The following is a 25596-nucleotide window of genomic DNA, read 5'->3' as shown; positions in this document are numbered from 1 at the left end:
TGCTGGAGGTAAAAAGACTCCAACTGTTACTGTAACGGTTTCATTTCCCCATGCTTGATCCACCCTCCTACTGTGGTCTCCCCACATATTTCAAATTTCACAGAGAAGAGCCATGCCATATCTTAACTTCCTCTGGAAGAGAGCTTCATGTGGTTGAACCTGAATTAACAGTAGATAGAGTACTTTCTGTGCTGTTGGCTGCATATTGTGGTGTCAGACATCTCCTGTTCAAACCCACAAGCCAGCAGGGCCAGCCTGTGTGCCAACATGTTTGATCGGGTAATTAGCATCTGAAACCCAGCCTTCCGTTCCCTGAACCTCAATGACAACGCAGTGGATGAGAAAAACAGATCCCCCGCTCATTCCACAGCCCATATTTATGCTTTTTGGGAAGCAGTCAGAGGGCAAATTGTAGTACTGAAAAGCTGAAATATGCTCAAGGTTTTTGTGTGGCAGAGCTGTGGCCTACGCCGCCCCTATATACAAACAGATGTGGTCCTGCTCACCAGGCAATCATCATGTTCAAGGCTCCCAGCATGGAATGTGTTGATTAGATACAGTTTACAGATCAACTGTTTGGGCTGATGTTGTTTTGTGGCTTCATTGTTTTGGTTGGGTTGGGTTGGGATGGGATGGGGAAGGGAGTTGGGTGGAGGGTGGGAGGTAAGGGAGGCTGATCTTTGAGTTGTTGCTTTTAGCAGACATGTTTTCTTTAAGTTGTTTCTTGCTGGCTCCTTCTCATCGTCATGGCTAATGCCTAAATTTGGATGCTCGCTTGAGTTACAGCCAGGAATGTGCTCCTGAAAAGACAAAACATTGCAGCTATCAATCAAAGACTGGCGTGCTGCAAATCAGTAGCCTGAAAGTGTCACGGTTTATTGCATGGTTTCAACGTAATTTTCATACACTCCAAAGCCAAACGGTATGTGACGGCAGCAGAGCAGCGTAATGGATAATTACTCTCTGTATGATCCCATCCAATTTAGGTTCATCCTCCCCTGATCTGACAGAGTTCTGCTGGTCCAAAGGCTCCTCCTGTGGACACAGTTCCTGCTTCTCAGGGGATATTGTAACTTGATATGTTCATGTTCTCAGCATCTTGAACAAGGCCCCCAAAACAACTAGACAGGATCCCAGCATGTCCCTTGAGGGTCAGCCAGTGATTTATCTTGATCGCCTCGGCTGCTCAGTAGTACAGAAGGGATGTTTTGGCATCATAATTCATCCCGCCAGAGCCAGCAGAGAGCATGCAGTTGAGGCAAATACTAACTTTATGGTCAGATGGGAAAGGAAACCTAAAGTTGGAGTGTGGCTGATGAACATGTGTAGTTGTGAGAATGGATATCGTCAGGCCTCGATGCTGAAAAGCTAAAAAGAAGTCAGCTTTTTTGCCCGTGTGGCTGATATGTTTTACTTGCTCAAAACAATTCAAACAGAAGATTTTTCCATTAATGTACAGCACACAGCTGGTAGGATCTGTGCTGAAATGAAATAGATGTTTTAGTATTTAGAAAATCTCTTTCTATCCAGAATGACACTAAAAACGAGTGCGGTGCACACTTTTTTACCTCCATATATCCTAAATGAATTAACAGGTATGAAGTTCAACCCCAGTCAGTTGTAAAAACATAGTGGAACTTCTGTGTGAAACAGGTCTCTCCTGAGAATGAGCCAATCAGATCACCTGGATAACAAATTAATCAGGGCAACTTTATTGATAAAGCACTTATAAATCTAACAATATAAACACAAGACAGCAGTTCAAAATAAGATCATGATAAAAAACAAGATAAGAATAAATTGAATTACATTAAAATACTAAAATCAACTTTCAAGCTGGGTCTGAGGCCAGTGAGAAGAGGCTTTAAAGAGAGATCAGAACGTGGACAGTGGGGACGCCTGTGGAAAGACGAGTGGATCAACCCGTTTCAATGAGCAAACACGAATGTTTTCCATTGTCCGATCAGAAAACTGCAGGAGACTCTCCACCCGTCCAAAGACAGAGTAGCTGCCTGAATGCCATTATTTGCAGGTGAACGCTGGTTTCAATCTTTGGCAAAAAGAAAAGACTGATTTAAGAGACAAATCAGTGCAGTTTGATATATGAAAGTACATTTAGTCTTTGATGTACTTCTTAATGTGACTGGCTGTTAGACCTCAGCTTTCAGCTGACAAATCACTGCCAAAAGGGATTTTCTTAACGTTCCATTTAATTGCTGAACTTTTTAGTAATAACAAGTGACTTTCTTCTTTTATTGGATCAGCTCTGGATCGTCTGGAGCGTGAAAACAAACTTGGAATGAATCTGTCCCAGTGTTACATTTTTCCCTCTCGCCACTAATCCTGCTGAAATCTTCCCCCAGCAGCCCTCTCACATACAGGCACCTTGGTATGCACTTACTCACAGGATTACTCATGTACTCAACAAGCTGCACCTTGTCCAAATCACTCTTTCTCACAGCAGAGTTTTAACAATGGAACAATAGAGCTTGTAATCACAAAGAGAACACAGAGACAAACAGCAATTACCTGGTTGAAAGTATATCATCTGCTGGCTCAAGTTGGCTTCCTTTCCCTCTGTTTCTATTTCTCCCCAAGTATGATCCTTTCCAGGACAAATGGCAAGGCATCTGTGCTTGTTCTGTTTACCATTTTTGAGTCACTTTGCAACATGCAGCCACCCATAGTGGTCTGGTATGAGGGAAGCTTCTTTAAATGGCAGCTACAGATTAAGAGCCAGGACTCTCCCAGGGCTTTGTGGCCTTCCAGAGCTCCTTTTTCAACTTCTGTGACTGCAGCCTCAGGAAAACACTTCAAGTAACATCTTGTCAGGAAAGAGGGTGGACTAACAAGGCTTCAATCACGGACACTTCTTTGCAGCCTCCTGACAGGCACTGGCAGTAAATGTAACTGCATTTACACGGCTTCGTCTACTCCTCTGGTGATTTACTGCAGCTGGAGCGCAGGGTGGCAGCTATCGACCAACAAACAACTATTGTCGACGGATAAAGTTTTAGAGGAAAACGTTGCATGGTGATTCAGACATTTTGGACATGAAAATACTTTCCGTTTGTGGTACTTCAACACCAGCTTGTACGATCCAACCTTCCAAAACTAATTTGCAGGATTTCTTTTTTCTTTTTAAGAGGGTTTGAAAGGGAAACTTGATTATTTTACATCTTGTTATTGTGAACAGATGCTGTAACTTGACTGATCCTGTGTTTTATGAAGTGGGCTTCAGTAAATAAGTGTAAAGGAGGAAAGTGCTGAGAGGTGGGCAAACATAGCATCAGCATTATCCATTTTTCAGACTACACGTGAACATGGAAAACAACAAACGGTGAAACATGTTTACAGATGTTTCTAATGTTCAGGAAAAACATTTTACCTTAGCTTCGTGATCTGGCTAAATAACGGGACTCCATGCATACAGTGACTTTGATGGGCTTACTTTGAGACTCAGTGCCAGCTTACCCAGTTCATAGTGAAGCACCCCAGTGCTAATCTGAGGAGGCAGCGCTCAATCTCTGTGCTTAGGGGGCACGGAGCAAAACGTGTGTTTTGTGTGTAGAGCGTGTGTTTCTTCTCACATCTCCCCTCTCGCCCTGAACAGAGGGGTCTTTATGGTTGTTTGTAGGGGAAAAGTGGGCCTGACGGCAGAAAGTTGGCCCTCAGACAAGACCAGCAGTCTGCAGGCGCTTACTGGAAATGAAGCAAAGGCTTGGGCAAGGCTGGGCCGGCTGCAGGCTGGCGGCTGCAGCAACACACTGAAAGAGACCGAGCAGGGAAGGCCTTTGGTCCATCTTTCATGGCTGCAGCCTGGACCAGTCACTCTTATTTTATTTCAGGGACATTTCTTGATATCCTCAGCTGGTTTTTCCTCAGATATATAGTTCCCTCAGTCCGGCCGGGGGTGAGGGATATTATATTGTGTTGTTCTATTAGGGTGTTACAGAGAGAGATTTAAGAGGAGAAGACTGATACAAACTAAAGTTGTTACTCAGCTAGCTAACATGTCATCTTTGACAGAAGATAAGGCAGGACAAGAGGAGGAAAACTGACTTTATGTGACCTCAAACCTAAATTCCATTTTTAAAAGGAGTCTACAATGCCTACCACTTTGCTCATTTTTTAATCTGAAACCCTCCTCTGCCCCACGCACAGCATGTTAGTGAATCACTGGTCTGGCCTTTCTCACAGGAGGAAGAACCCATCTGCCCTCTTCTCTGCCTCATGGTTTATTGCCTCATCTTCCTCCTCCTCTCTACATCTTTTCTTCTCTTAGGAGTGATTGATGCTTGTAGCTGATCATATGATCAGAGAAGGAAAATATTTCTGTGTGGCTCTGGGCTGTAATCTATAAGCCAACAGAAGCTTGCTCAAATATGATGGATCCTACAGTGCTCAGTTCATTGCTCATCAATATAACCGCACTGTTCGTAAACTGTTTCGTCTATGAAGCCACTCTCACGTGAAATCAGCTGATGCTGACGTACTCCACGGCGGAAAATCGTCTTTGTCGGCCACATTCTCACTGCTGGACGTAGAGCCTTGGCAGGATGTCCGGAACAGGACTGGGTTTGAAGAGTATACCGCAGAAAATGCTGTGTTTTGCTTACGTTTCCATAATGTGTTTGAATGGTGATGTCTTAAATTTGTCCATAATGAGGAAAAAGTGGAAGATAATACACAGGTGATCGGAAAAGGGTACGGAGAAGCATATGTCATCAGCACACACAATGAATTCTGCACCCTGCTCACCCACTGGCTCGGCTGATCATTGCCGGCACTTTGCAGTACGAGCTGGCGTGTCTGATCTGAACGTTTGTGTTGCTGCAGGCTCCTCTTCCAGGTTATATCTGGAGGGGCTGTGTAGCATGTGTGAAAGCAGTTTGAGACATGATTTCTCCAGCTTTAGAGCCTCTCTGAGGGCTGAGGTGTCGGTACCACACACTGCAGAAATGACAGGCCTCTTATCAGTGCAAAAGCAAGCTAAGGTCGACAGAAGGGCTGCTGCAACATTAAAAGGTTCATCCACAGCAGACGGTTTAGCCCCTCGAGGCTATCAGGAATTACGACACTAACTTGTCTGTGTTCCTGCAAGTAGATCCACCAATTACCTGCCAGAGACGACACATTTACTGTGTAGCCTGATTTAACTTGCAGGCTGTCGAAGAAGTTCAGACGAACTTCTAGCCAAGGGGGACTATAGACAGCTACTTAGGCTTTTAAGCATCCGGTTGTGTCTTATCTTGCAACATGTGATACTTGATGTGAGAGACCCTGTAGTTTTGCCCACCCAGACAGACACTTCCTCGTAGCTTCTCTACTGAATGCCATCAGTCTCAACATGTCTGTAACTTTAGGGCTTAATACGAGAGGGTGAACAAAATGGGATAATTATGTATTAGCTATGGAGCTGAGGAGTGAAAATGGTGTTGGTGGCCTGAGCCTGCAGACACTTCAGTAGAGTTATAGAAGATAATAAGAAGACAAGATAGTTTCCCTCCACTCATTTAGTTTGTTTAAATTTGACTTCTTCTCCACAGACCTCCGGGACTGACGGGCAGTCCGGTCATCTCAGACATTTCTCTGATTCGCCTCTCGCCCCACGCAGCGGCCGGAGCGGGTGAATCACCGTTCAGCCCTCCACATCCGTACGTCAGCCCTCACATGGAGCACTACCTGCGCTCAGTTCATGGTAGCCCCACCCTCTCCATGATCTCAGCTGCCCGAGGACTGAGCCCAGCTGAAGGTAAGAATCTCTAAACCAATGTTCCTCACCCCCACACAGCTGGTCACTTACAGCACGAGGCAGCCTGGATCAGGGGTTTTGTAAAATGGTTGATACACAAATATGTAAGGCAGTTGTGGAAAGCCGAAGTTTAAGAAACCCCCAGCATGCATCTGCAAGCTGGAAATACTCAGCCTTTGTCTTCTTAAGGTGTGTAAAAATGGATGCAAAGTGAAGACAGCTGATGATCATCCTGCAACCGCTTCCACCTGCTAACATTAAGGGAGTGAAGTTAGAGTTGATCTATCCCTTTCACTACGAGGCTCAATGAAAGGAGACAGACTCAAGTTTACACGGTTATCATTCACCCAGCAGGGATTATTACACAACATGCATTCCCCTACACAAGACACTGAGGAGTCTGTCAACAGTCCGGCTGCCTGATTGTTTGTACTGTACATGTGTTTGGGGATACCATAGAACCGTGGCAGGAGAAGTCACAGGCTTCCACCAAAGCACATGCCGCTCGCAAGTAATGCTTCCCCACCTTTAGAGGGCAGAGCCACTAATAAAGTGGCACCAAATGCAGGGCGTTGTGCAGCTTTGTTGACCGTGGAGCTCAGCGGAGCATGTGTAAACGTCTGATAGGGATACCTTGACACCAGGCATGTGTGGAAGATTGTTTGTGAAACCCTGACTGCTTCAGGTATGCCGTAAAAGTGACTGCTGTGTTTTCCCAGCTGTTTATTTTGGAAGAAACATAACACCTGGCTGGCAGTTTTACCAAAATATATGCAAGAAAAAAGCCTTGTCAGCAGAAAAATATGAAGACATTTGACATTTCTCAAGAACCAAAATTACAAATCATAGGTACATTCCTGGTTTAAAGGAAGCTGGTGTGTCTGGAACCATGTGACATAATGAGCACACAGGTTACCCTCAACCAACCCTTCTAACACCTTTCTGAGCCTGCACAGAGACCTCCAGATGGGCCAACTCCTCAGACTCTTCTTGGGGACACCAATGTGTCCCAAGCCTGCCAAAGGATAGAATCCCTCCAGCAGGTCATGTTTGAGCTCCTCCCCCTCCCCCTAAGGATGAGCCAAGACATCATTCAGAGGAAGATCATTTCAGTTGCTAAAAGCGACTGACGCTTGGTGCAGCTCATAACCAAACAAATGCAAACTGTCTGGTAAAATGACGGCTTCACCTCAGCGTGTGGATGCAGGCAGTCAAAGGAAAATCATTGTGTTCCACATATGTAACACACACATGGCCCGTCGCCATTCATCACCGTGTCTGCATCCCGATAAGCGTTGGTTAATGAAGCTGATGCTGGTGCTAATGTTAAAACTCACTTGGACTTGTGTCCTAAAACAGAAAAAAAGGAAAATAGTAACATAGTAAAAGTACACATTCTACTTAATCATGGTTACTAAAATGCAAAATGACGTGATATTTTACTGGTGTCTGGGTTGGAAGAAGAGTATTTTTGTAAAAAGTATGTTGTAAAAGTATATAGTTGAGCTTTCAGAGCTATATTTACCTGTTTCATCCATTCAGCTGAGTAGCTCTGGTGTTGGTTGGTCTTTTGCTTTGGAAGAGACTGAAGCCAACTGACATCCATGTGGATTTGCTATCAGGTTTTACCCAATGTTGTCTCCACACATTCAAAAATCCAGTCACCTGTTAACCTACCGTGCCTGTTTTTATACTGGGGGTGGGGGGGCAGTGCAGCAAAGCCTTAACAGAGATTTGCTTGTGTGACATTTGCCACTCTACCAGTGTAACTTGTGACTTTTCCCGGGACCTGTGAGAGAGCTGCAGCTCATGGTGTCCATAATTGAGGTTACTCATGCACAAACATTCAGACACAAAGTGCTTTCTCTGACGGGGGGGTTATGTGACCTGGCAGCAGTTGCTGCTGCCGCTCAAACGCTCTACCTGTGCAGTGTTATTGCAGCTGTGGCCTGATCCTTTCAGACAGATTCAGGTTTTTTTGCATTACCTTTGTACTTATGCATGTTTTTATATGTGTGTATATGTGCAGTGGTTAGAGGAGAGGTGTGGTTGTTGTTCCCAAATACCCCCCAAACCCCCACTTTCCCAATGTTTCCATCAGCATGCATATTAATTAATTCACTATCAAACCTCACCTCTGCCTCCCTTCCTCCCAGCCCACTGGGGCAGGGAGGGGGGGGCACAGGAAATGGAGAAAAGAGGAACACATGCGAGTAAGACCAATCCATCTCTGACTCTTATAGCTCCTGACATCTTTAAATGTGGCTTTACTGGCTACAGGTGTTCACACGTTTTTACGTCAATATTGCTTTTCCTCATGCTGTGTTACGTCCATGAGTGTGTATGTGCTCATTTTAGAGAACATGCACTCTGTGTATGACTTCATCCTTTCAAATATAATGCTTACACTAGAAGAAGTGCTGGAAGGTGGCGTTCCCTTCCTGTGTAGCCCCCCTTTGCCTGGCTCAGACATCTTTTACCAAAAGCATCGCGTCCCAGGACAAGCAGGCAGGCACAAATCTTCAAATCTGTAAAGAAGGGGATTCATGTCCTTTATCAAGTCCTTCCAACTTTTCTGTTCTTGCCTTCATTTCATCAGACTGTCTAAACTTTAAACTGCATCATTAAACTGCATCATTTCACAGCGTTTTTATGATTTATACACTAAAGGATGACCAGAAATGTAAAAAGTTGTCCTTTTTGGTGTTTTTTCTCCCAGATTTTTAGACAGAAAGACACTCACGCTCTTCTCTCTTTTCTGCTCCAGTGACCCACGAACACTTGAAGGACCGTGCCCTGTTCAGTTTCCCCCCTCCGCCACCGGGAGCCAACCCCACAGAGTTCTACCACCTGATGGCCGGTGCCAGCCAGAGAAGCCCCTACGGCGATCTGCTGATCCAGAACGGCGCTGCAGCCGCAGCAGCCGCCGCAGCGGCCGCCGCCCACCTTCCAGATTACATCAGCTCTGTGGACGGTGAGGACAGTAAGGCATGCCCCCCAACCTGATAAGGCTTGTTATCAGTAATAATGTCACATGACTGTTGGGTTGGATTTCTGTTGCACTTTGAAATCTGGTCCAACGTATATTTAGGTTTCCCTGGGCGCTTCTGAGCCCTGAAACCGACCCGATCAGTTCTCCTTTCACATGTCACATGCCACATTGAATATACCTCAGACCAGATCCAGAGTAAACCTGCACAAGTTTACAAAGCATGCTGTGTTGGTGAAAAATTTTGTGAAAGTACCATTCCACTAAGGCACATGCATGTCTGTCACTCCTGCTACACGCTTAAGTGCCAAGCTTAACAGCCATCGTATGCTTTGTTCTCAGCAACAGGCATGTTGATAGCATCGTATTCTTCTTATTTTCAAAGCTCTTTCATGAAGGCTTCCCCCACATCAAAGCTTGAGAGCTTTTGATTTACACACATGGAGGCCATCTTTCGTCAAGGAAGCAAAAATCCTTAAAGCCTGAAGGCCAAGAACTAGTAAAAACCTTACCTTGGAGTCTCTACTTTTTATTGTGTTTGAGGTCTTTTTATACAGCTGTTATGAGTAACAGCAGACAGAGTCCAGGGTAACTGTTCAGAGAGCAGCATGGAGGGATTTTTGCTGAGTCTCATGAGCCAGAGTCCATGATCGTTACCTTCATCTCTGCTCTATATCTGTGTCAGGCTGCCAAGGCAGGGTTACCCCGTGGGCTGCTTGAGCCTGGAGAACTTCCAATGCCAGTTAAATGGGCAGGCCAATGTTCACATACTCATGCATGGATTTGTGCTTCTACTTACAGAGGCAAGCCTGTTCTTTGAGGCCAGTTAGGACAGTTAGGCAGTGGACCAGGCGTTTGACTTCAGCAGCAAAAAAATCCAAGAAACTCTCCGATGTAAACGGGAAGCTTTTCAATGCCTGGTGCAGACACTTTATTCCAGAGTCCTCACTGTGTCATTCATCCTGTCCAACCAGCCATGTAACTGTGCCCCGGTGCTTCCACTGATGCTGTGTCACACTCTCTGAAGGCACTAACACAACCATCCTCACACACAGGTAGGAAAGCGTCATGTAGACAAGGAAAAAGGTGACCCAGATGTACGATTACTTGTCATTAATCTTTTAAATCACCTCAAGCACAGAGGTGAAGAACGCAGGGATGACAGAGAGGTCCGGGGCCTCCAGAAACCTTTGGTCACCTCTCTCCTCCCCCCCTTTTTCCTCTTCCACTGCCAACCACCTCAGTGATCAGCACTGTGCGGCCTTGCTCACCCACACTTGTTTATGATGATTGTCACGACCCCTCCCTCCCACACCCCCACTGCCTCTTTCACTGCAGCACCCACACTTACTGACACCATCTTAGTAGCGTTCTTGTATTTTCTACCGTTCTGTGAGTGATGTGGTTTGGTATGGGTCACTCTGCCAGTTCGGAGGCTCTTCCACCGTGGCCTCTGCACACAGAGACCATATTGACCAAGGCAGCTAACTAATGGTCATTGCGGGCAGCCTCGAGCTGAATCAAGAGCCTTATGCACTGCCAGAGTATGTAGGAGTGGTGGCGAATGTGGCAAATATGTTCAACATGCATACCCTGCTGTTTGTTTTGGAACACAGAACAGATAAAGCTCATATTAAAAATCAATTTATGCATTAATATTCAGCAGACTCACCGCTGGGACTTGAAGCCCTCAGTGAACCCATAGTAGTCCTCTGAAGCCTCCCCCCCTCCTACCCCTGTTTTCAACCTGGATAAGTACATCCAAGGTACACGAGTGGACCATGAAACACTGAGTGCTGCTGTGAGAAGCGTGTTTGTGGAAAAGCATTTTCAACAGACTTAAGAATTTCAGTATTTACAGACTTGCTATAGGACAACATACTGGGTGGTGTGGCAGAGGGTTACAGGTTTGATTCCCAGCTTTTCTTCCCATGTGGAGTCTGCATGTTCTCCCCGTGTATGTGTGGGTTCTCTCCAGCTACTCTGGCTTCCAATTCACGGCGAAAGTCGGCGTCCTTCGGAAGATATTTAGATAACTCGCAATCCATATAAGGGAGTGAACGGGGCTTAGACGATGCAGCCTCTAAATAAGGCATTATCTGTCTTTATTTCACCAATACTTTAAGAAGAATGAATGAATGAACGTGTGCTATAGCTCTGTTAGCTCATAGCTGCTGTTAGCTCATAGCTCTGTTAGCTCATAGGTGTTCATAGGAGAGCTAACGGAGGGAGCTAACAGCAGCTATGACGCAGACTTTCACCAAACTGTTCTCGGTGAGTAGATGAACGTATTTCATGTCAGAAATAAGGTCCAGGTTTAAAAATACCGGAGTTCCCCTTTAATGAGACTGAGGAAAGCAGACTGGCTTCGAAAAACACATTTAACTTCAAATACATCATTTGGAAAAATATCACTTTCAACAAATCTCAAATTTAGTGTTGACTTAGTGATGATTTATGCTCATTTCAGTTATCTCTAAGACAAGAGGCCTCATAAAGTTTGAGTTTCTTTTCAAGTGGGTATTACCAGTTTCGTTGAAACTTGTGAATTTCCTGGGGCATTATGAGTTCCTGAACCTGTCAATGATAACAAAATTGATGTCCTTGAGATTAATAATGTGCTGTCAGGTCTGCCCGTTAATGAAAAATCCTTCAAATTTGCAAAAATTAGCAAAAGGGGCCCTTAAGAGTCCATGGCACCATAGTTTTGTATGCACAGTAGCAGACTACAGTTTGACCAAGATTTACCACGTTCTCTTTTATGAGTTGTGAGACAAAAGCGACAGAAGAACCACTGTTTCACGTGAATACAACCGTGGTCCTGGGCTAGCCCCGAGGAGCTCATAGCGGGTTCAGAAATACAGCTGTTTTTCTTTGCTTTACACCTTTGTATTTATCTCCAAAGCTTATTAGGAGTAAAATGAATTCCAACATAAATGACGTTAACATGTGAAGAGCATTAGCTGCTAGTTTAAATGCAGTCATGTTATACCATTTCACATTGGGAGGCATTCAGGTGGCTGTTTTCATATGAATGTAACACATGTAAGGGGTAGGTGGGCAGAGAATTATCAGAGAAAATGTTTAGGCTCCCACTACAAAAGCTGCAGCCAAAGTAAACGTCTGCCATCCTGAGGAAAAAGGGATTTCTGTGTTAATGCAGCAGAGAGATTGAGGGAGACACAGTTGTGTACTGATGTGCTGGTAAGGAAAGGGGTGGAGGGGAGGGGGCTAACTGGTCCCCTTAGACTCCATACACAAACACTTAACTATATGTTGGTTCATGAGCACACTGGTGGAAGGGTGTGCATAAACACGCCGGCAAACACAACGGCAGCTTTGGGCTAGACACAAGGGGCTCATAGCAGATTCAGAGAAAGCACCTTCGCTAATAAAATTCACAGTCTGAGTATTAGTGACATTTAGCAGGGAAAATAAACAGTTGGCCACTCCGATTGGCTGAGGGGGCGGGTGAAGATGTGGAGTCTTGTGGCACTGCTGGCACAAAATCAACTGGTGAGCTGGTGGCGCAGGGTTGGGCTGCCCTGCACAGAGACAGCTTGTGCTTCGCCCTGCTTACTGTCAAGGAAGGCTAAGTCAAAGATGATCCCCTGAGGCCATAGGCACGGGATGTAGGACTCACACACAGTTGATCATTTTTTGCACACCTAAAGTCAGATTTACAACAAGGGCAATTAATACATGTTAGGCATTAGTGGGTTCTTAAGAATAAAGTAATTTATTCACACATCATCACCTGTAAAAGCTATTATTTGGCTCCTTACCAGTAGTTCACTAATAAGGGTTTGTCGAAAGTATCTTTTTTTTTGGACATTTTCAGCTTTTTCCCTCATCTTCAGTCCTTGTTCCTGAGCATTTTCAGTGTTTTTTCTTTGTTCAGCCACTTAACTGTGACCTTTGAACCATTCAGGCAGAAAAAAGGCTCCTAACTCAAGGGATGAACCAGTGTTGTGTCGACACAGAACAGACAACTTAGCAAAGAAGCCGTTTTAAACTGGATCTTTAGGCACTTTGTCACAAAGACACATCATTTGTTCCCATTTCTTTAGTTGCATCTATGAAAAACAGCAAAGAAAACACAGTTTGACAGACAGAAAATAGGATTTCTGCAGCAACAAGGTGATTCCCAAAGAGCTATTAGCTGAAAACTTGGCATATCTCAGCATGGTGTGCAGTGTGTCCTTAAAACATTTGAGGAAACTGGACAAGTGGAGGACAAAAGAAGAAGTGTCAGGCCTAAAAAACTATCTCCAGCAGATGAACAGGATCTGAAAGTGATGTCCTTAAGAAAGAGGAAAAAATCCAGCTGTGACCTGACAGGACCTGAGAGATGCATCTGGACCTTCAGCTGATCCATCTACTGTTGGCCCAAGCCTCATCAGAAATGGTCTCCATGGAAGGGTGGCTGTCAAGAAGCCGTTCTTAAGGAAGGGAAACAGGGAGAAAAGGCTGAGCTGTGCCAAAGGACACAAGAAGTGGACTGAAAATCAGTGGCAACAGGTCTTATGGAGGGATGAATCCTCCCCAGAGCCCGGACCTCAACATTATTGAAGCAGTGTGGGATCATCTGACAGAGAACGGAACAAAAGGCAGCCCACATCCAAAGAAGAGCTTTGGGATGTCCTTCAAGAAGCCTGGAGAACTATTCCTGAAGACTCCTTAAAGAAATGACAGAAAGCTTGTCTCAGAGGGTTCAGGCTGTGTTGGAGAATAAAGGAGCTCAGACCAGAGATTCACTTTAAAGCTGCTGAGAACTGATAAAAACTCTGTTTCTGCCTCAGATTCTGGATTTATATCCACATTTGCACTTGTTTCAATAAACAGCTGCACCTATTTCCTTTCTTTTCTGGAAATATATAAAGAAATGAGGACTTTTTCATGGTCCTCTTGTAACTCTAGTCAGCCGTTGCTGTGTTCATGGCTGTTGGTGTCAGTCTATAAACGAACGCTGCTTTCGTTTCCTTAAGTAAGTGCTTCTGTCTCTTGCCCACGACTGTTATCAACGTCATTAAGACAGTTTTGTCTTTCAGGCTTTGGTTTGCCTCGTGTTTGTGGTCGTGTTTTCCTGGTGCTTTTTGAGGAAAGTAATTTCCAGCATGAAGGCACTACCTGAAAGGTTTAAGCCTGGATCAACAAATAAAGAACAGACTGAGCACATTACAACACTCTGCATACTTCTCACTGAAGTTTCTTCTTCACTGCATCAGTGTGATATAGAGCCTGTAATTATGGCTCTCCATATAAATCCAGATCCCACAATTATAACCAGCCTGTGATGCAGTCCCAGAATGCACTGGTGCACACACATGAACATATTTACATGTACGCACACCCTTACCACACACTGCTGTCGCCATGGCCCCAGTAACATCTGTTTTCTCACTCCCTGCTGGAACCTGCTCACCCTTTCAATTATAACCACCACCTATAAAACACTCCTTTTCCAAGTGGAGAGAGTTGTGTGTAAAATTAGTTTTTTTAGGCTGAGCTTATCCACGAGAACAACACTGAGCTAAACAGAAGTAGTTTGTCCACAGAGCAAACCTTAAGCTCTGTTGTCGGGGGCATTAAGATGTTTTTTTAAGCTGAGCTAGATGGATGTATTGAGTGGGTGGTTTGAAGATGGAGGTTAAAGGTGTTGTTATGGACACCGTGCCCAGAAGGGTGAGGCCGTGCCAGCTTACCCTGCCACCAGGTTGGGAGGCCTGTTTCCTTCTTTAGAAAGAGGACTATTAATGCTTTTATCTCCAGTGAAATGCGTTAGCTTCAAGCCCGCCTCATTGTGAAAACAGTGTGGGGACGTAATGAAATCCTCATTCATGACTTTCCATGTTTCTGAGGGGAAGACTGAAACTTTATGCCCCCCCTCTTTAGCCACATTTCTACCGCTCCATGTATCTAAGAAAGATGACACATTTCTTTATTAACCATAAAGAAACACATTCCCGAGGACGCTCTGTTGCTTTTCCAACTCTTTGATACACATCTATGTCATTTTCGGGCCCCCAACTACTGTTGCCTGCCATGTGAAGTTCCCAGAAGCCTTTTAACTGAGTGCATATGTCCATGCTTTACGACTCGCCACCTCCAAACATAACAGCGATGGAAGTGAGAGCCTGCTTTATGGCTGCAGGTCTGGCACAGGGATTACAGTGGTGCCTGGATTCATTTAGGTTGAGGGATGGTGAGCTTCACCAGCAAACAACTGATGATTGGCAACATATTGACAGCTGGAACTGACACACAGCAACTCTGTGTGTGTGTGTGCGTGTACTTAGGTGAGGTCTGATGGACCTAATATGAGTTTCCTGCCTTTTGCACCTCTGATGATGTCTGCTGTAAGTCCCAATTACACAAGTGCAGACACACTGGAAGCAGCCCGGCTCTCTGTCCTCTCACACTGGGAACCAGCACACAGTGGATTGTCTCAGTGGGTGCTGCATACCTCAGACATTTCAAAGAAAAAAATTCACATGGATGATAGGAGTTTATCTAAACTAAACTAAACAGCCGTCTCTTCGAGTTCATGGGAAAGCGGTCACCTCGTCGTTTTCGTGTGTTTTCTACAAGAATAAGGGAAAAGTTCAGGTTTAGAAGACGGCCATGAACCCTACCTCTGTGAGTTAGCCTTGTTCTCTCTTTTTAATGGTATTCTGAAATCAATTTGTTTAAATTGCCTCAATTTAACTTGCCCAAGTACAGAGAGCTGAAAGAGATTGCTATCACAGTAATTACTGAGAATGATTAGGGCCGATTCATTATGCATAAGGGGATGCAAATGTTACATAGGGGAGCTATGTGTGTGAGATAGATGTAGGAGATAGAGTGTAGATTTACTTGGCTCTGACCTCCAGAATGCTTAGGACTGAATATTTGTTCCAACATGATCCAGTATATCTGCTGGTTTCCACTGGGGGCCAGGCAGAGTTTAGTTGCATTGTTGGCTCCAATCCAGCCAACAATGAGGCAGGAGTCACAAGAAACTGTTAAATATTATGTTATAAAACTGCTTCTATTGTGTCTCTGGTTTGTCTTTGCCCAGTATCCCGTTTTTCCAGCCCAAGGCTGACCCCCAGGCTGAGCAGAAAGAGGGCGCTGTCCATCTCGCCGCTGTCAGATGCCAGCATTGACTTGCAGACCATGATTCGCACCTCACCTAATTCTCTAGTGGCTTACATCAACAACTCTCGCTCCAGCTCGGCTGCCAGCAGCTCCTATGGGCACCTTTCAGTTGGCGGGATCAGGTATGTATACGGTGTTCTGTTGGCAAGCACAAAAGCACGAGCACACACACACACACACACACACACACACAGGCACAGCTACAGGTATAAACAGTAACCGAGGTAATATGAATGAACACTCTGTCTGATGATGCAGACTCACCGGGAGCAGTAACTGAAAAGGTTTTTATTTTATGTTCATAGTCTAAGCTTCAGCTGAAAGATGCAAATCTTCTGTCCTAGTTTCTTACACTGTTTTGGGACTGCATTCTACCAGCATTATACCGACAAGCAAGCTTACACACATCACATGGCAGTGAAGGCCACACTGAGTTCTGGTCTGGGTTTAACCTTCACTTATATGCAAGAATCTCCTGTGCCTTCTTACCCAGCCCCACGTTCAGCTTCCCACATCCCATCAACCCCGTCGCCTACCAGCAGCTGTTGTCCCAGCAGAGAGGTCTCAACGCCTTTGGCCACACTCCTCCTCTGATTCAGCCATCACCGTCCTCTTTTTCTGCACGCCATCACCCCCTCACTGCTTCATCTCTGTCCACGCACAACTCAAACTCAGAGACAAACCAGGTAAGAATGGGAGCATGTGTACAACCACCTATTTTACACTTTATTTCTTATTGATTGTTGAGAAACAAGGTTATACAGATTGTGTTTTACTGTTCTGCACATGTAGACAACATGTCAGGCATCGGATGCATGCTAACCCAGAAGTTAGCATTAAACACTCTTAGGGGCAAAAACAGACCACGAACATTGAAAATTATGAGAAAAACTGATGGCTAAACAATACATCGACTCGGCTGTATCCTCTCAGCAGAGCATTGACATGAATGGAGAGGAAATGACAGAACCCACATGTAGGAGAGATAGGAGGTAACTATCTTTAGATGAGGCTCCTCTGGTATCACAGAGGTGGAGATGAGGGGCAGGGGGGTTGCTCGAGGGTCAGCCAGGAGGGGAAATGACAGCAAAGAAGAGGGTCGTAGAGAAAAGGAGCAACTGATTAGCTCAAAAAGAACAAGACGAGGCACGAAGAGCATTGGACCAGAGGTAATGAGGTAGGTTTGACCGCATGGGACAACAAGTGAAAAAGTGACAGGATGAGAAGCCCTGACACCAGAGAATGAGGGCAGATGTGCCTGCAGGTCTCAAATGCATCAGATACACCTGAAAGGTCCCATGGCATGCTTTTCCATGGCTTATCTGCAGGTTTAAAACAGTATATTATCACCTTAATTGTCACCCAAAGCTAAAAAAAAAAAGAGGTGAACTCATGTTTTAGTATTTTCATGGAACTGTTTTTTTCCGGTAGTCTTGAACTCTCATTTTACTCCCTTTTCACATACAAGTCACAGGGGGTAAAAAGCATTATTTTCTTTTATGGTCAAGTTCTCCAAGCAGTGCGATCCAGCGAGGGTGTGCACGTTATCCACTGAGTGTTTGCACCGCCAGGAACGAGTGATCCTGCAGTACTTCCCAGAGTACTGGACTTGGGGGGCAAACCGTTGCCTGGCTGGCATCACAGTCATGAAACTGTTTGGATTTGTTCTCTACACCTCACAGACGACAGTTTTATGAACAAAGTACAGGATTTTCAAGGACACTGAAGCTAAAAGCCGAGGCTGTTCCAACACGTAAAGGACACGAGTCTGAACCTCTGAAGCTGTGTTTTCTCTGTGTTAGGCATGCAAACACATTTTAGCATGAAACAAACACATTTATCATGGGAACAACAAGTGAAAAGGCAGCAAAACGGGGCTAACCTTGCAATCTGTTCACGGGGCAACCAAAAGTATTCATTTGTTGCTTGTACAAGCACTCAGAAACACACAGTTACTCTCACAAGCAGCCATAGTTTGCATTTACCCCCATGCGTAGCCTCTGGAAACACTGAAGAAGAATTTTCTAGTTCCTTTTTGGCCTCTGTTGACATTTCACCCCACTTTCCACATCTGTGTTGAGGAACTGAAAGATGACATAATCCCTGATGTTGTGCAGTTGCAGGTAATGAGCATATTTACCAAACAGAGACGTAATCTTTGCTGTGCTGCCCACTTTCATTTTCTGGATCTAATTCTGCCTCGAACATGTACGGCTGCAGTTGAGATGCTCAGAAAAACAGCATTTGTTAAAGTTTTCTCCTGTGTTTATGAGTTGTAGCTTACTGACCAGTTTAAGCCTGAGTAGTGCACGTTCACAAGGTTCGCAATGTTCACGAGCTGCAAACATCCTGCCCCCCCGCCCCCTCAGCAAACCTCCAGGAATTCAGCCAATCAGAAGACTCTTCCCCCAGGTCCTTTTGTTCTCAGTAAAATGCTTCCCTCAAAAGAGCACTCTGCCTCATTCTGAAATGATTAAAACTAGCTTGAGTTATAATTGGGGCAGAGCTAATCTCAATGAACCCAAGATGAAGAATCAAATGCCATGTCCACTTTAACAAATTCATTGAAGTTGACTAGAAAAGACTGTAAAGAAGTAAAAGGCAAAGTAAGAATCACTTCTTTTTTTCTACGTGTTATTTTTCATACTGTTATGACTTATTCTGATTCGGGGGTTTACATTTATAGTAAAGTAGTTAACTATTAACAACGGATTGAAATCAGTTGAGCCAAAACGTGGCTGTCATGATGTAGTTACTGTAAATGCAGTCTCAGGGCAGAGCTGTGCAGGAGCTTCCAGATGCCCCACCTCCTCCTGTCTGCTTTCCTTCTCTTTATCAGCCCTCTGTATACACTGCAGACCCTCACAGTGTAAACTTCCCGCTGAGTGAATCGCTCCACCTCACACCACCTTCAGCGGTCTTCAGCTCGGCTCCAGCACACCCACACCAGCAGTTTAGCAGCGTGCACGCCGTCTTTTGCAAACCCTCCAGCTCTACCAGAAACATACATTGATGCAAACACATGTGCAGCCTTATTAACTCTGATCACAACCATATTTCTCTTTAGGTTTGCAGCCAATTGAATGAATGAACGAGGCCAGCACATGTGCTGAACTGCACTGAAGCGTCTGGGTGGGATTACAGGACCCCCCCCACTTCATGTTGGATCTTTTCTAATAAACCTTAATATACACACAACAATCATTCATGTCTTTCCTTTCTTTTCCCGTCCATTTGAGTTTTAACAGGCCTTCTGAGCCTTTGTCTTTCTCTCAGGCACAGAATCAGTCGGCAGATCAAAGCACCCCCGACACACACCCACACTCCCCGAGCCCCAGCTCTGCCTCACCCAGTGTGTAACAAGGGTTATAACTCTTCTGCTTTCATATTTCCTCGCAGCTTTGGTGATCATAAAGCAGTCTAAACTGTTTAGTCTCAGCGGCGGGTCCTGGTCTGACTTATGGGCTACGGTGCCTGGCACAAACGGGACTCTTCATGTCTCTTTGCAGAGGATCGTCAAAAAGTGGGAAAGAAAAATGATAACGCAGTGAATTAGTTGTTTGACTCCCACTTCGCTGCTCCCTGTGGTGTTGTAGGCAGTTGTGTCAACAGAGGAATCTGGTGTTTTAATTGTCTGAGTAAATGCTGGAATAATAGGTGAGTGAGTGGGAGGACTACGGCATGACTGCCTAGCTTGTTTGTAGGAATACATTTTGTTGGGTCGGGGGATGAATTAAACGTTAGGGAAGCATCATTTTATGCCTTCTTTTCTGGTTCAACGGGGAACATATGAAATCACTCTCGTCACAGTAAAAACAAAGATATTTCTGAACCTCTGTTCTTCTTTTGCTTTGTTCAGAATGCCAGCGGAGATCCAGCAGTCACCAGTACAGTCAATCCGCTGACGACCAAGAGGTCAAAGGTTAAGACTGAAGCAGATGGTCCACTGCCCATTTCACCGTCCTCTCAGGTAAGAAGATAAGAAATAGAAAGTCTGGTCTATCCTTTGCATCAATGATTAACTGAACAACAACGTCTCTATCAGCTCCAAACACTTTCAGACCCCATCTTTAACTCTAATTGCTAACTGGGTTGTAATTGGTTATATTTACTGAATAAAATTGCTGCTCTAATCAGTTACAAGAGGTGTTTTCACACAGTAAGATCTCTACTGTGTTTAAGACGTAGATAAGCTGCGCATGAATGTTTCCTGAACAGATGAAGATGCTGTTCGCGTCACTTTATTCTTGTCGTTGATAGAATTTAATGGAGCCATGTCTCTGTACAGCTTGCTTGCTCCCCTCTGACAAAGTGCCATGCCATTTTTCTCCAGGATCACGGTGGGGGGATCCTGGACCTAAGTGAGGATCTTGATAAAGATGAGTGCAAACAGGAGCCTGAGGCCATCTATGAGACAAACTGTCACTGGGAGGGCTGTTCCAAGGAGTACGACACCCAGGACCAACTTGTTCATGTGGGTGCCGTGTGTTTCTGTTCAACAGATCTCTGTCATTGTTGTTGTTGCTTGTTTTTTTTAATTCTGTTCACATTTACTCAAAGAGAGAGCATAGACTGCTCACACAGAGAAAACTCTCCGACATCGCCCCTGGTGTCACTCGAATAATTCTCACAGATATGTTTGATCACATGTCATTTTTTTCAGTCTCTGTTTTTTAGTGACCATGCCATCAGAGGCCCTGCATTTTGTTGTGTGAAAGGTGGAAACACTTATGTTAGTCATTACATCTGAGCTGATTGAATCTGGTCAGGAAGTCGTCCAATGACTGATCCTTTCCTGTTGGGTTGACACACTCAATGTTAATGAGCCTTCGGGCCGTGGCCAAATTCAAACCCATGCCCTGCAGCTGTGCCACCCCACCCGACAAACCTCTCAGCCCCATGACCTCTAACCCCTAACCTCTCACTCCCAGCAACACCCCCAACCCCTGAAGCCCAGAGAGCTGGCCATAAATCCATCATCAAGCCAGCAACCCTGGAGTTATAGACCCTTATATTCCCCCATTTCCAAACCAACTTCTCTTCCTGTTTTCCTCTTCTGCCTGTCAGTGGTAGCAGAGGAAGATGTCACATCCACAGAGGCTTAGACAAGTGGGAGGGGGTGGGGAGGCTGCTATGGGCTCTTCTGAGTTAGGATCCTTACTTCAGCTCCCTTGAAACTGTAGTGAGTGGACCAGCTGATTTGGGGGCTTAATCTGTTAAAGTTCTGTCTGTTAAGAGTTCTCACAATATCAGCAAAAGAAAGGGAGCGAGAGAAACTGGTACACCGGTTTTGTTTTTTTTCTCTCTGGTTTCTGCTCCACAAAAGCAGTCCTGTTTTATGAGCCCCCAAATTATAGCTTCACATTGGTGTGTATTCTGAAAATAGAGACCTCTGCTTGGGACACACACTTGTTTCCATCCCTCCTCCTACACCTAAAATAGATGCTAGTGGAATCACCAACCACAGGACGCCTTTGCTGGTGAAGAAATGACCAGATAAGTGGATTGTTGTGGGCTTGGGTGTCATCAGGAAATGAAGTGGTTCCTGTGGAAGTGTGATTTTCAGAATGAGGGTTCTGAAATGTGTCCGTTCAGAGGAACTTTGTGTGCACAGTAGACATGTTTGTCTGTAATATTCATTTGATTTTCATGGAACTTGTTTTGTCCGAGACACAGACTACAAGAGAAGTGGACATAGTCAGCACTCGTTTGTCTTTGGGTAACCTGTTAGGTTTGCCTCCTCAGTTTTTGTGTGAAGAAGAGCTAAAGGTGCTAAAGTTCTAAGCTAAGCCTATTGTTTGTTAGCTAGCTTGATTTGCATTTGAACTTTAAATACATGCTGGGGTTTGTGTGAAAAAAAAGAAAGAAAAACTGGGTGAAAAATCAACTACCTGTCCAATAAAGTCCCACAGTCATATTTTGTTGGATAGCCTTTAGCTTTAACACATTTCCTGTGCCATCATTTCAATTCATCCAATGTCACAACATGTCGTCCAACATGGTGGGACAATGTGAGCGTAGACGGATATCTGAAGCCTTCTGTAGGGCAAAAGTGCTTTGTGGGCAGCTAAACTAGAAAAGCCATTTGCCATTTCTCCAGAACCAAAGATTCTCAATGGGGTTAGACTCCGGACTCTGTGGGGGCCAGTCCATGAGTGAAAATGATGTCTCATGCTCCCTGACATCATCAGGTTGGAAAATGCCTGTGCTATCAGGGAAGAAAAAGTCTTCTTCACAGTTTCAGCTAGTCAGCTGACTTGGCACACATTGTTGCCGAACCTGAACTGGACTAACTGAAGCAACCACAGATCATAAAGTTAGCACTGGGCATGATGGGTGCAGCAATTCATTTGTTGCTCTTCTTACCCCGATGCACCCATCTCTCTGGGACGGGGTAAGTCTGGACTAATTAAAGCCTTTCTTTTCTATTTACTTCCCTGGTGAGTGCTTTTTTTCTTTAGGCTCAAGCTGCTTTTGCGTTCTGTGTGGAAATGCTCTCTTCATTAGAAATTCCTGCTGTGTGTTCTTGTTGATTTTCTTCACTTTGACTCAGATATTAATCTCTGATCGCAACGTAGATGATGGTTCACCGCTGTTCCTCACAGCTGCAGAACTGTGTTGCCTCTGCTTAGTTGATTTGTTTGCTTGATGCGGACCAATAATTTGAAACAGAGGTTCTTTCCGTGGTCACAGGATGTGCCTTCAACACGGTAGTAGAAGGAGTGAGAAGCTGCTCACTGCAGTAGTTAGGGGTGAACAGATAGTTTTTCTTCTTTTGTGTTTTTTTTACTGCATAATCCAATACAAATACAAGGTAAATGATGTCAAAGCTCAAGCACAATGGATTGAAAGTTTAAGTTTAGATTGAAATGTCACACAGGAAGTGACATAAAACTAAGGAGAACAGAAGCTAATCCTCTTCCTGACCTGATCTGAGGAAGTTCCTTTTCCTTGAGAAAAGTTAAAACAAAGTCACACAGCCTGAAAAAACAGTCAGAGTTCTTTTACAAGTGTTGCCTTCCACAGACTGAGGCACAGCTGTCACCAATAATGTATTTATGTCCTCACACTGACAGTGCTCGCATGAGCACATGAAAGAGGGAGAATCTTCTGCTGGGAAAAAACACAAGAATTTGCTGACTAGTCTAGACTAGTAACCCACAAACACACTTAATATCCAGTTTAATTTTCCTCACATTTACAGCTCTGCATCTTAAACATGTGCTGAGATAGATTGTGATGATTGACCAGAACTGATTTGTCATCTCAGCATATCAACAATGACCACATTCATGGAGAGAAGAAGGAGTTTGTGTGCCGCTGGGAGGAGTGTTCACGGGAGCAGAAGCCCTTCAAGGCCCAGTACATGCTGGTGGTCCACATGAGGCGACACACAGGAGAGAAGCCACACAAATGCACAGTAAGGACCTCATATTCAGGGTAAACACTGTGATAACTTGACTGAGTACAGAAACATTCGTTAGTGAACACCTGAAGCCTGTAACGTGTACACACACACACACACACACATATATATATATATATGTATTCCAGGGAAGAGTGTCGTCTATGTTTAGCGCCCTCAGGTTGCCTCAGGCGGTCAGCAGCTGTGATGGCAGAAACAGACAAAGAAGAAATAGAAAAAACACTGATTCTAAATGTTCTGTTTTTAACCAAAAGCATCATCCAAATATTTTGTCAGAAGTCAGGGTTCAGTAAGTCCAAAAAAATGGAAAATATAGATAAAACCAGAGTGCAATGACAAGAATATCTCAGACACCAATATTTTAAAACATATGAAGAATAATTATTATCATTATTACAGCATTAATGAAAATGTTTTTCAGTAGTACTAATATAATTATTTTCATTAAAAGCTTTGCTCACCCCTGGACAGTGTGGATTAAAGGGATATTTGGGTTCTTTTGAAGTGGGACAGTATGAATACTTATGAGTATTCTTACCTGGACGAGGTCAGAGCGCTCTCAGTTTGGAGGGCTGGGGAAGACAACCGATGGAATTGTCACCATCTAAAACATGTAAAGAATTTCAGATTTCTATGTGGGGTTTAACATCAGGCCACTTCTTCATCACTACGTTCTCTCAACAGCACAGTTTGTTGCTGCATTCTTGGCTCGCCCATCTTGAATCTTGCCAGTCTCCAAACTGAGAGCATGCAGGAAAGACTCTAACTACCCATAAATACTTCAAACCAAACCACTCAAAAAATGAACAAAATAGCTTTACAAGCCTTCTTTATCGAAGCGCCACCACAGCCCATTACTTAGCATGGTATCTGTGTCAGTGGGGTCATAACCCTGCAGTGGAATCACATTTTTGACCAGGTATACATCAGTATAAATGGGCCTATAGGCTTCAAGTTGTTTAAACATGAAAAAGTTTGAGATCTTCTTTGTGCTTATCGCCAGTGAAGTTTTTCATGTTGATAAATCATGAGGCTTCATTGAAGCTTTCATTTGCTGTGTGAAGATCAAATTGAGGGTCTGTTTGTGTAGCTTCAAAGCTCGCTCACAGGCTTTTGTGAATGCATTAGAGGAGATAACTTGTGAAGGAAAGACTTAAGAAAGCTGATTGACAGCATGGGTGTGTAATTAAAATCTGCAGACAAGCAGGGGGCCATGGCTCCTTATTAAGTTCAGGGCATTTATTCTGTGCACAAATCCCACATGTATCTTCTTATAACACTCTAACTCCCCTTTAGTTTAGTCTTTTAAAGAAGAATCTTTTCACATTTTTATCTGGTTTCTGAGCTACTACTTTTTTATTCTCTTTTGATTTCAAAGCCAATTACACTCACAATGACTGCTCAGAAGGAATGCCAAATTATAGCTTGATCGGTACAAGTGAACACAAAGGCTAAACACAGATCTCTCTTTGTCTCAACAAAGCCCACAAGACAAAGAGCACTACCACACCTGACACTTAGTTTAGATATTTCACATAATAGCCCTTTTTAGAAGTGTAGCTGGGCTTTCATTTTGTGTGGTACGGGGGCTGGGCAAGAGTCCTCGATTACATTTAAAAACTGTCTCACACTAAGCATTTTTCTTTTTGGTACTCTCCACATAAAACCACAATATTCACCCTGGGTTTTTTTCTTGTTTTGTGTTTTTTGTCCGAACGTCTGTCTCTTCCCAGTTCGAGGGTTGCTCCAAAGCTTATTCTCGTCTGGAGAACCTCAAGACCCATCTCAGATCCCACACCGGGGAGAAGCCTTACGTATGTGAACATGAAGGCTGCAACAAGGCCTTCTCCAACGCCTCAGACAGGGCCAAACACCAGAACCGCACACACTCAAATGAGGTATGCTCCGAAAAATGAACTAAGCCTTTATGCTTTTGATGTGATGTCACACAATGTAATTTAACTTAATTCAGTCTCGCTGAATCACACTTTATTAACCCCAGAAGGGAAATGATATAACTGCCGTCACAATTTAAATTTTTTTATTAATACATAACTAAATAAAGAAAATTGATCAGAAATATCAGTTGACAAATTCTTGGAAAGTTTACATGAAGCGGTGAAAAAGGAGTGGCTGAAATCTGCAGAGATCACGGTGAATGTGTTGGGGTGTTGTGTTTGTGTCCTCGCAACAACTGAACTGATGACATCACATGCAGCGCCGTCAGGGGACGCAGGTAAAATGGTTTGTTGTTAACCAGCAGTGTGGTTCCTCCTCCTTTAC

At 44.3% G+C, this 25596-nt stretch overlaps 1 protein-coding gene across 1 annotated transcript in view; it reads left to right on the top strand.

Annotated features, from left to right (window-relative positions):
- The window catches only part of gli2a (GLI family zinc finger 2a), a 58775-nt gene that overhangs the window by 27034 nt on the left and 6145 nt on the right, over positions 1-25596 (top strand). Inside the window, exons 3-10 of the mRNA XM_072397821.1 lie at positions 5550-5755; positions 8523-8729; positions 15808-16009; positions 16381-16573; positions 19747-19857; positions 20221-20361; positions 23158-23307; positions 25047-25211. Of these exons, the coding sequence (XP_072253922.1) occupies positions 5550-5755; positions 8523-8729; positions 15808-16009; positions 16381-16573; positions 19747-19857; positions 20221-20361; positions 23158-23307; positions 25047-25211 (1375 nt within the window). The remainder of the gene's footprint in view (positions 1-5549; positions 5756-8522; positions 8730-15807; positions 16010-16380; positions 16574-19746; positions 19858-20220; positions 20362-23157; positions 23308-25046; positions 25212-25596) is intronic.

Source organism: Leuresthes tenuis, unplaced genomic scaffold (assembly GCF_036924035.1).
Source record: "Leuresthes tenuis unplaced genomic scaffold, fLeuTen1.0.hap1 SCAF_12, whole genome shotgun sequence".
In the NCBI taxonomy this organism is placed as follows: domain Eukaryota; kingdom Metazoa; phylum Chordata; class Actinopteri; order Atheriniformes; family Atherinopsidae; genus Leuresthes; species Leuresthes tenuis.
Note: the sequence above shows the minus strand (reverse complement) of the source record. Positions and strands in the feature narration are given on the sequence as shown.